The 10,006-nt window shown below is 53.5% G+C and overlaps 8 protein-coding genes and 1 non-coding gene across 9 annotated transcripts; 2 read left to right on the plus strand and 7 right to left on the minus strand.

The window, feature by feature from the left end:
* Nucleotides 1-89: 89 nt before the first annotated feature.
* On the minus strand, nucleotides 90-545 carry GNI_143080 (hypothetical protein; the record flags this gene model as incomplete). The annotated part of the gene is made up of 1 exon (XM_011134340.1): nucleotides 90-545. A coding segment is annotated over one exon (456 nt), but the record flags the coding sequence as incomplete, so codon positions are not given.
* A 494-nt stretch (nucleotides 546-1,039) lies between these two features.
* Nucleotides 1,040-1,111, minus strand: GNI_143090. Its single transcript has one exon. It is a non-coding gene; the product is annotated as a tRNA-Gln (tRNA).
* A 275-nt stretch (nucleotides 1,112-1,386) lies between these two features.
* Nucleotides 1,387-2,130, plus strand: GNI_143100 (hypothetical protein; the record flags this gene model as incomplete). Its single annotated transcript, XM_011134341.1, has 1 exon — nucleotides 1,387-2,130. One exon carries the CDS (start codon nucleotides 1,387-1,389, stop codon nucleotides 2,128-2,130), a length of 744 nt encoding a protein of 247 aa, XP_011132643.1.
* A 163-nt stretch (nucleotides 2,131-2,293) lies between these two features.
* Nucleotides 2,294-3,372, minus strand: GNI_143110 (phosphoadenosine phosphosulfate reductase family protein; the record flags this gene model as incomplete). The annotated part of the gene is made up of 2 exons (XM_011134342.1): nucleotides 2,294-3,285; nucleotides 3,333-3,372. 2 exons carry the CDS (start codon nucleotides 3,370-3,372, stop codon nucleotides 2,294-2,296), a joined length of 1,032 nt encoding a protein of 343 aa, XP_011132644.1.
* A 247-nt stretch (nucleotides 3,373-3,619) lies between these two features.
* Nucleotides 3,620-5,806, minus strand: GNI_143120 (putative transmembrane protein; the record flags this gene model as incomplete). The annotated part of the gene is made up of 1 exon (XM_011134343.1): nucleotides 3,620-5,806. The coding sequence occupies one exon, from the start codon at nucleotides 5,804-5,806 to the stop codon at nucleotides 3,620-3,622; it is 2,187 nt and encodes a 728-aa protein (XP_011132645.1).
* Nucleotides 5,807-6,031: 225 nt separating this feature from the next.
* GNI_143130 (RNA polymerase III RPC4) lies at nucleotides 6,032-7,348 on the plus strand (the record flags this gene model as incomplete). Its single annotated transcript, XM_011134344.1, has 2 exons — nucleotides 6,032-6,077; nucleotides 6,426-7,348. 2 exons carry the CDS (start codon nucleotides 6,032-6,034, stop codon nucleotides 7,346-7,348), a joined length of 969 nt encoding a protein of 322 aa, XP_011132646.1.
* Nucleotides 7,349-7,380: 32 nt separating this feature from the next.
* On the minus strand, nucleotides 7,381-8,697 carry GNI_143140 (tubulin beta chain; the record flags this gene model as incomplete). The annotated part of the gene is made up of 1 exon (XM_011134345.1): nucleotides 7,381-8,697. The coding sequence occupies one exon, from the start codon at nucleotides 8,695-8,697 to the stop codon at nucleotides 7,381-7,383; it is 1,317 nt and encodes a 438-aa protein (XP_011132647.1).
* A 228-nt stretch (nucleotides 8,698-8,925) lies between these two features.
* Nucleotides 8,926-9,491, minus strand: GNI_143150 (hypothetical protein; the record flags this gene model as incomplete). Its single annotated transcript, XM_011134346.1, has 2 exons — nucleotides 8,926-9,155; nucleotides 9,194-9,491. The coding sequence occupies 2 exons, from the start codon at nucleotides 9,489-9,491 to the stop codon at nucleotides 8,926-8,928; spliced, it is 528 nt and encodes a 175-aa protein (XP_011132648.1).
* Nucleotides 9,492-9,543: 52 nt separating this feature from the next.
* Nucleotides 9,544-9,906, minus strand: GNI_143160 (sybindin-like family protein; the record flags this gene model as incomplete). Its single annotated transcript, XM_011134347.1, has 1 exon — nucleotides 9,544-9,906. One exon carries the CDS (start codon nucleotides 9,904-9,906, stop codon nucleotides 9,544-9,546), a length of 363 nt encoding a protein of 120 aa, XP_011132649.1.
* Nucleotides 9,907-10,006: the final 100 nt, after the last annotated feature.

Below are 10,006 nucleotides of genomic sequence, written 5' to 3' on the forward strand. Positions count from 1 at the left end.
GGGGGAGGGAGGGAAACCATAAATCACCACGAAGAGTGTAGACCACCACGACAGGCGAGAGAAAACCACCAGGCAGGCGGGGAACTTACCGAAATAATGCTCACGGGAGCCAGGTTGGTGCTGGTGAGGTGTATACTGCCGCTGGCGTCGCCGAGGAGTAGTCGGACGGACTTATGGAGCGGGACGATTTTGGTGATTTCGGAGCTGGCGGCGAGGACTCGTTTGAGGTCTTCACAGTCGAGTGTGAGGCGCGAATAGGCCGCTATCTCGCCACTACCGAGGCCGCACAAAACACGGTCGCCTTCCGGTCGCCAGGCGAGTGAAGTGGGTTGACCTGCCTTACCGCGGAGCAGGCCCTTTCTGCACAAATTAGTTGCCACCTGCACCCGCGATTGCCGCAGCGGTGTATATCCTCGCACGTCGTCCAATGCGCTCCGCCTGTATGCCACTTCCGGCGCCGAATAGTAACCCTCAGATACCGGCATGTCTTCCAACAAACCTAACGTAGGGGCGCCCCAGTCGTCATTGTACCTGTACCACTCCATCCCCAGGGAGGGAGCTTTTTTATTATACTCCCTGTTCTTTCAAGATCGTTCCGTCAGTCCCGATGTCTTTTGGCGAGATAAAAGACATCTCAACGATGAGACGGATGCGCAGCAAGTTTTAGCCCGAGCGCTTACTTTGCGCAGAATTGCCACCCCTGCGCAATTGGATAGTTCTCGGTCACCGAGATCGAATGTGGATACTGGTTAGGTATTCGACCTAGGATCGACAGTACTAACAAAAAGTGGGAGGGCATTTTCGGAGCAGGTGATGAGTCAAATGGTCAGAGGTGGATTTTGTTTGGTGGAAGATTTAGCACGATTTCCACTTGACCAATTGGAGCAAGTGATGCGCTGTTGATTAGCATAGAGATTCTACATCATATTTGGAAGCCGTAACCAACTGGGCCTACATGGCGTCAAGATCATACATTGTCATCAACGAGGACACGTCCGGACTGGACCGGCCCGGACTGCCCTCGGTTTTTTGGCTCTGTAGGTCGCGCCGGGAATCGAACCCGGATTGGGGGATTCAAAGTCCCCAGTGCTAACCATTGCACCACGCAACCGCAAGGTTTTTCCGTCGACGACATGGGGCTTCACTGATGCAGGTAAGTTCGTTTTTGACACCGCTCTGCAATCCAAGGCGGGTCCGAGATTACGCCGATGCCAGCTGTCACAGCGGCAGCCCAATGGGGAGTCCGCGAGTCTCCAGTGCTCGGGAGCAATCCTGCTATCTAGTCCGGTCTGCCGCCAAGTTGGCCTGCGAAGCCAAGTCACGAATAAGTCCGTTTGGTGAACAAAGTCGACCGAATTTTGGATCCGAAATTGGGGAAAAAGAAGTATGAGGAGCTCAGGAGCAAGCAAGCACGGTAACATGGGGGAGGTCCTGTTGCCGTCGGTGGCGGCGGTGATATTCCCGGTGGAGGTGGACGGATGTTTGGTAGACGTGGTGGGTAGTTGTGAGCGGTGCGATTTGTTGACCTGGGATGAGGGTTGTGGTCGTTCGTTGGAGACGTCGCTGGCGGCGTTGGAGGAGGCACAGCATGATCGTGCCTTGGACCGTGCGGGTTGTTTTCCGGGTGCGACGGATGTGGAGCAGAGAGCAGTACGGTTGGCGCGGCGGACAGTTTTGATGAACAGTTTGTTCCTGATGAGGCTGCTCCCGTCGGTGGTGGTGGGGCCGCATGTGGCAGGCGTGTCCTCCTGTCAGGGGCTATTCAACCTGCTCGATGTCCTCCTCGAGCAACCGGAGGTCGAAAACCTTCTTCTCGCTTCTATACGGCAATTCCTGACCGCCACTCGAGCCGTCTGCAACGCATATCCCCACGACTGCGGGATAACCGCCCTCCCGAGAGCACAACTCGCCGGCTGGATAGAATGCTACGGCTCCTGGTCCCTTATCGCTAACTCAATGCCAACTCAACTCAAAGTCGCCCTACCAGTACCCAGCACCTTCGAGGAACTGGCCGCTTGCTACAAATACCGCAAGGTCCTTCACTATACTGGCGAAGACGGAACCGAGCACACAATCGCCCTGCCCGCCGCCACCCCCTCAGAAGACCAGTTTTTACCCCCCTCCAACTAAACAGTTGATGTCCTAAAAATGCTTACACCCATGTGCCACACACACCCATGTGCCACTCACACCCATGTGCCACTCACGCCCATGTGCCACTCACACCCATGTGCCACTCACACCCAGAGTACCACTCACCGGTTTACGAACACGTCTCGCGACGTGTTGTGGTTTACAGTTCGCGTCCGTCGCGTTCTGAGCTCCACTTGGTGGGGCAGAGTTGTGAGGCGTGTCTGAAATTGCCTTGTTCGTCCTTAAGATGTTCGTTTTTGGCGGTGCTGTCCAGTTTGCCGATCGAGGTGTAGCCGGTGTCGTAGAGGGAGCAGTAGGGCACCTGCATAAGCGCAATGCAGTCCCAGACCATGCCGTAAGTCCATTCGATGATTGGGTGCACGCGCATGAATGGGGCCTCTGTACTGGACGGCTCGAACACACCATAGCGCCGCCTGCTCACCATGGCGTCCAATGCAGCCTGTTCTAATCCGGACCCACTCGTCGCTGTCGAGGGGGGGCGCGTCGCCGTCAATTCTTTCCCCCAGGCCGTGACGTTCCCGACACCATCCTGGTCACCAGCATCCTGTTCACCGCCATGTTGTTCACCACTATCCTGGTCAGCACCGTGCGCTAGTGGCTCCGTCCCGTCTTGCGGGTCTCCCCGAGTCCGGCCTTGCATATCGGTGTTTCGTACGCCTAGCACGAAGGCGGGGTGGCCGGCACCATCACTTTGGCTGCGGACGAGGCGGTCGATCTCCTGATCCCAACGTCCTTCGGCGACGAGGAGGTCGAGGTCCCAGAGGTCGGCTTGATCGCGAACAAAGGCTTCAACAACTTCGAATTCCTCGGCGTCATGGAACCAGACTGCGCGCGGCTTATGGCGTCCGGACAACGGGCGATTCGCGGTCCGCTGTCCATGGCTATGACCATTTTGGTCATAAGTGTGTGCGGCATAAGTGTGTGCTAATGCCGCACAGTAGAGTGCGAGTACAACAGTTGCATCTTTACCACCATTAAAAGCCACCGTCACACCCTCCGGACCATACAACTTGAGCGCAGCCAACAATGAACTCACTGCAGCACGTACGTCCCGTGGCCGCAGATGCACCAGCTCATTACTCACAGTACGAACAGACTCCGTTATCCCTACCGACCCTCCAACGGATGCCTCTACAAACGAATCCAATGTGGCCCATACACCCAAACTACGTCGGTACGCCTCATCCGACCACCACTCGCCTTGCACTTCATGTCCATCTCTCAAAATCTAACACACGACCATTGACTGAATGTGAATGGGGAAGGATTTACATAGTGTGGCAAAGAGTCCGAAGTACAGGGTGAAAGTTCCGAGTGAGCGCCGATGATAACCTTACCAGAGCTTGCTGTTGATCGTCACACCGCCATCCGAACCAGCTTGTGCGCACGCATGAAGAGAGACTCGTTTGGAATAAAAAAGGCAGTAGTTTTAATTGCATAAAATTAGAACACAGGCTGGTGCATTTTACAGGTTTATGGACATTTTGGCGAGGTGTTGGCACCAGGCGATGGTCTTGGGTGGCGAGAGTGAATCGAATACCATTCCTTCAGGGTCGTGTGTATCTTTGAGGCTAGGGAACTTCTTGGCGAGTTTGTCCATCGCTTTGTGGAGCACGGCGGCGACGGCAGGTGTAGCGGTGAGGGCTGCGCCGGCGAGCGTGACGTAGATGGCAGTCGCTTTGGCGCTCCGTGCTAAGTGCGCCAGGTCGGCGGAGGTTACGCCGAATGCTCGTTTGGTGTCAATCACTTTGTTGAGGACGCTTTCGAACTCCTGGAGCGTTAACTGCGTGCAGCCGATGGCGAACAGGTCGATGCTGTCCTCGGCCGTGGTGCTCAGTCCCGTCCGACCCTTCGCTGCATCCTTACCCGCTGCCGTTCGGGCCCTACTCAACTCTTCTTCGTCTTCCCCGGGCGTCTTTACTTTTGGCTCATCGTCCTTAGTATTCAAGTGCACACGCGTGTGCGCAGCTGTTCGACCCAGGAAAGGGATGATAGTTGCGCAGGCCTCCAGCACGGCGGTGGTAATCCACTGTACATCAGATTCAATATATAGGTCCGAGCCCTTGGAGGACAGGTCCATGAGCTCCAGCGCTGCCATGACGGCGGCGAAAATAATCGCTCCCGAACGGACGTCTGCAGTCGCCATGGTTTGTACCACCTGTCGCAATTCTTCGTAAAACTCCGCAGCCAGCTCCATGTTAACGAAGGCCGCGTGCTTGCTCAGGCTCCGCAAGGCCTCATACACCACCTCTAAGGAATAAAGGTGTGGTGACCGCAAGATGCGGGCAAACATAACCATAATCGACTCTAATATATTTTTCTTGTTCGCTAAGAATTTCTTGTAGTCTCCGCTGACCAGGGACGCAGTCTGCTCATTCGCGACATTTTTCTCCACCTGTGTGCGACGATCCTTCAGCAATGACCGCTGGTCAATGCCCTTCCGCTTCAACTCGGCCACAGCATTTTTTTCTTTCTTCTGTATGTTCAGATGGTCTAGTAACCGCAACACCTTGCCGCTGCTGCTGTCTTTCCGCATCTTCAAAACCTTGTTGGAAATTAGCGGCACCAACTTGGCGCTGACGGCCAGTGTCACATCTTCCTTTAACACTTCACTTATAGCCCGAGAAAGCGCACCGTCCACGTCCACCGCGTCCGTATCCATACCGCTCGTATCCAGAGAGCCGTGGTCTTGCAAACAGTAGTAGTCGACGAGCATTTGCATAAATTCATCTCGGTAGTTAAATTGTCGCGCGTGTTCGATGCAGTTAATGAGCCCGTTATTCAACTGCACAACCAACAAGGTAGTGTACTCGTGCTTCTGGACGCCGTTGAAATACGGGTCCTTCATCACCACACCGAAGTGTTCGAGTAACCAACGGCGATACATGTCTAAGATGAGCAACTCGTGCCTGCGCACTTGCCGCTTCACCGATGCAACCGGGTCGCCTTCGGCGATGACGTACCCGGGCAGGACGTGCAACAGGATCTTACCCACGGCGGTCACGACCAACAAGTAGAGCTTCGCCAAGTCCGCCAAGTCGTTAAGGTCGGAACAGCGCCTGTAGGCCACACGGCACTCCTCCATCTTCTTAATAAAAGCCTCCAACAGGTGCAGCTTCGCCAACGGCTCCGCAATAATGGCCTGACCTATGAGTTCCAGCCCGCTGACTAGTTTCTCCACGTCCGCGCAATGGTCTTTGTAGCATTGAGCAATCGCTTCTCGCTCAGGTACGGACACCAACCCACTAACGTTCTTGAATCCCAAACGTTCCACCGCCTCTTCCCGCTTCCTCTTCTGGTCCTCACGCGCCAAACGCTTGGTCTCCATCGCATTCAACTCTTTATCTAACCGACGCTTACGTCCAGTCGCCACCTCCACCTCCGCTCCCCCCTCCGGCTCACTCCCAACCTGCCCAAAAGTCGGCAACCGTGTCTGCTCTTTCAGACGCTCCTTCCACTCCTCCTGTCCCGATTGCAATGCCACATGCCGATTTTCCGCACGCGCCAACTTGTCCTGCGTCACCAACTTGCATTTCGGCGCCACACCCGGCGCCTTCCGCAATCGCCGCCGCTCTACCGCCTCCGACTCCTCACGGTACGCGGATAACAAACGCCGACGCACACTCTCCACCTTGCCCCCTCGACGCCCCATATATTTCCCCCAAAAAATCAACTCCGCCCCTTCCACACAAATCTTGGCCCCAGACATTGAACGCACAAACTGACCGCGTACACCCATGGCGCCATGACTCTTGCGACCATTGTATGACCGCTCTCCACTACCGCTCTCCACAGCCCGTAGCTACAGTGCTGTGCTCCTCCCCCACGTTCTTCTTCCCCCCGCCAAGCGCACTTTTGGTGGATTAAGTTAGCGATAATGCCTCCGAAACAGCCGCAGGAAAAGAAGGAGCCACTGACACCTGGTAAGACCACTTCCCCTTCAGACCTTTTTCTCTTCAGTCTCGTTCCGTAGCAGCACTCTCCAGTCGCTGGTTCGCCCGGGTGCCTTTCGGAAAGCGCCCGGTGCGCCGGCCTCTTCCTCAACAGGCGTTCCCAACGGTGGTTTCCGCGTGCCTTCTTTGAGCAACTTGAGTAAGTGACAACTCCATGGTCGCACTCACATGGTCGCACTCACATGGTCGCACTCACTCACGTGGACGCACTCACATGGACGCACTCACATGGACGCACTCACTCACATGGTCGCACTCACATGGTCGCACTCACGTGTCCCCCCCTCGCCCGCGGGACCTCAAACATTGTCGCTGTAGATGCGGCTCCGAAGCGGTCAGCGGCCAAGGCAAAAGCGGGTAACTTGACGTTTGTACCGAACTTGAATCGGCCTTCTGGGTTGGCTGCGACTCCGAAGAATGTGGCCACCCCGGGAGGCGTGGGCGGTGTGAGCATCCAAACGATGTTGGCGCACAAGATCGCGATTGCATCACAAGATGGGCCGGTTGCAGCAGGCGGTCGGCGGCAATTGGGTACGGGTGCACGGATGGTGAGTTCGGCGGTTTCGAACAAGTTGGCGGACATGCGTCGTGGTAAGAAGCGTGACGCCAAGAAGTCTCGGGAAATCCTCGAGCTTAGCTGGGCTCCAGAAGACCGGATGCACGACATCTCACTCTACACACCTATCTCACTCCCGTATGTCATGCGCGGTGATGATGAAAACAAAATCGCAACCTCTCAACGACCAACCATGAAGACCGTCGATGAAGCCAATCGCAACGCGAGACCTCTACTCGAAGAAGACGCAGAAGAAGAAGTGCGCAATTGGACACTCATACAGCTACCCACCATGCTTCCCGCCATGGACAGAGAAGCCATGGAACAGCAACGCGACCAATCTGAACTCGCTCTTATGGATCCCGAAGAAAGGGAGGCCGCACTCACAGCCAAAGCAAAAATCAGACATAAAGAAACCTTCGACAACAAATACCTGCCAACCCAGCTCGCTGGACTACCCGAAGGCTACCTAGGCGACCTTCTCGTACACGAATCAGGACGTGTCACTTTACAAATAGGCAACCACTACTTCGACGTCAACACCGGCTCAGACTGCAACTTCTCCCAAGAGGTCGGATGCTACGTCGACGCCAGCTCCGAATTCTTCTTCCTTGGAAGCTGTTCGAAACGAATGATCGTCACGCCTTGTGTTGAGGAATTCGACCAAACCGCCGAACTGCGCTAACCCATTGTCGCTCAGTAAAAAGCTTCATACCTTCACTCAGTGTCCTCCTCTAGCTCTGGCGCCGCGTCCTGATACTGCTGGTACTCCGCTATGAGGTCGTTCATGTTACTCTCCGCCTCCGTGAACTCCAACTCGTCCATGCCTTCTCCAACATACCAGAACAAGAACGCTTTGCGACGGAACATGACCACGAACTGGTTCGCGACTCTGCCAAAGACCTCGTGGATCGCCGTGGAATTGCCTAGGAAAGTCGAAGACATCTTCAGACCCTTCGGAGGCACGTCGCAAATGGCCGTTTTGATATTGCAAGGGATCCAGTCCACGAAGGAAGAATCCATGCGGTTCTGGATTTTGCACATCTCGTGGTCCACGTCCTTAGTCGAAAGCCGGCCTCGGAACACCACCGAAGCCGTCAGGTAACGACCGTGGCGAGGGTCGCAAGCGCACATCATGTTCTTCGCGTCGAAGGATTGCTGAGACAACTCGGACACAGTTAGCGAGCGGTACGGCTGCGAGCCCCGGGACGTCAGCGGAGCGAATCCGATCATGAAGAAGTGCAGTCTCGGGAAGGGAATCAAGTTAACCGCCAGCTTCCGGAGGTCGGAGTTGAGCTGACCCGGGAACCTCAGGCAACACGTAACTCCAGACATCGCTGCAGACACCAAGTGATTCAAGTCACCGTACGTCGGAGTCGTCAGCTTCAGGGTTCGGAAGCAAATGTCATATAGCGCTTCATTGTCGATGGCGTGCACAAAATCCGCGTTCTCCACCAGCTGATGCACACTCAGCGTCGCGTTGTATGGCTCCACCACAGTGTCGGATACCTTCGGCGAAGGGAACACTGAAAAGGTTTCCAGCATTCGGTCCGGGTACTCTTCACGCAACTTAGCAATCAATAGAGTGCCCATACCGGAACCCGTGCCTCCACCCAAACTGTGGGTTATTTGAAAGCCCTGCAAACAGTCGCAGGCCTCAGCGTCCCGGCGCACAACGTCCAGCACGGGCTCTATCAACTCTGCACCCTCTGTGTAGTGCCCCTTAGCCCAGTTGTTGCCCGCTCCGGATTGACCAAACACAAAATTGTCTGGACGGAACAGCGCCCCATAAGGTCCGGCTCGAACGGAATCCATCGTTCCTGGCTCAAGGTCCATCAAAACAGCTCTTGGCACCCACCGACCATGCTGAGATTCTCGAAAGAAAACGTTGATCCTTTCCAGTTGAATAACGTTATCTCCACCGATGTAGTTTCCGCGTCCGTCAACGCCGTGTTCGTCAGCAATAACCTCCCAGAACTTCGCACCGATTTGATTGCCACATTGTCCTGCCTGGACCTGAATGATTTCCCTCATTCGATGATGTTCTAGCTAACTAGAAAGAAGGAAAACCGCCTACGGAGGAATTATCGGCGCGTCAGCACACGCGTGTGCTAGGAGAAATTTTGGCAGCTTTCCTTGTACAAATGCCTGGTTATTGCGATCGTTTGCATAACATCCAGATTGTTTGAGCTGTTCATCTTTTCTAGCTGATTAAACCCAGATATAACAGGATCAGTATAATCAACTGAACAAATAACGATATCAAATTAGAGTATTACCTTGAAGACGCAGTCCTTGCCTGCTTCTGTCCTTTCTGCAACCAACAGTATAATGCTCTTTACAGTTTTTTGTTGGATACACAATTATATCAATTTCCTCCGAACTATTTTCCGGAAAGTGCAGTTCGACTCCGAATATTTCCTTATAGATCATTCGCTGGTCTTCTAGTAGTCTCATTTGACGTTTCAGGTCATCTTCTACTCTATTCAACTCTACCAGAGATATCGATGAATTGTGAGTATGGATTTACCTTGTAAATGACATTCAAATTGGTGTTTAGCATATTGATGACTTTCTTGGAGTTCGCTTGTTCTTTTTAGATTACGATTTATCTCCATGTTAACAAGGCTCAAGCTTTCTAATATGCGTTGGCTGTCTTCTTCAGCACTATGAATGTTCCTCAATAAATGCCCTCGTTTATTTTCCTTTTCCGCAATTTCCTTACAGGTTCTTTCGCTCTTGGCTTCACGACCGTCTTGAATCTTGTTCAGCGCATCGTAGAACTTTTGAATCTCATCAACACTGACAATACGATCTATTTCATCCATACCGTTTTAAAAAAAAAATGGCAAACGTTAGTTGAAAAAATACTAGACTAGATCAATAGCGTAGTGTAAGTTGTTCCACTTGATCATCAAAAAAAGGAAGTCTAATAGGCATTTCGCAGTCGCAAAGTGGGTTCTTTGTTATGCAATCCGCGTATAGCTGGTATATTTGCTCCAAATATTGTCGACATTGTAGGACGCTTGGTGAAGCCAAGTCGCTTGAACAGAATAGCTGCAGCCCCGTTGGGGTTTCGTAGCAAACCATCTTGTGCCTATCGCTTTGTATCAACGTGATCCCCTGATTTTGGTGCATCAGCCCTATCAAATCGGAACGCTTCTTCAACGGGACACCGGCTTGCCCACTACCACTATACTGATCTATGTCAATCTTAGCTAGGCTAGCAGCGATGCGCGACATGCCATGAAAGGTGGAAGCTGCTATGATTACGTCATTCGACGACAATGATTTAGCTTTGGGATTGAAGTCCTGACATAAACTGCGTTTTGGGGGGGGGGGG

The sequence above is a fragment of the Gregarina niphandrodes genome (assembly GCF_000223845.1).
Source record: "Gregarina niphandrodes unplaced genomic scaffold scaffold00039, whole genome shotgun sequence".
Taxonomy (NCBI): domain Eukaryota; phylum Apicomplexa; class Conoidasida; order Eugregarinorida; family Gregarinidae; genus Gregarina; species Gregarina niphandrodes.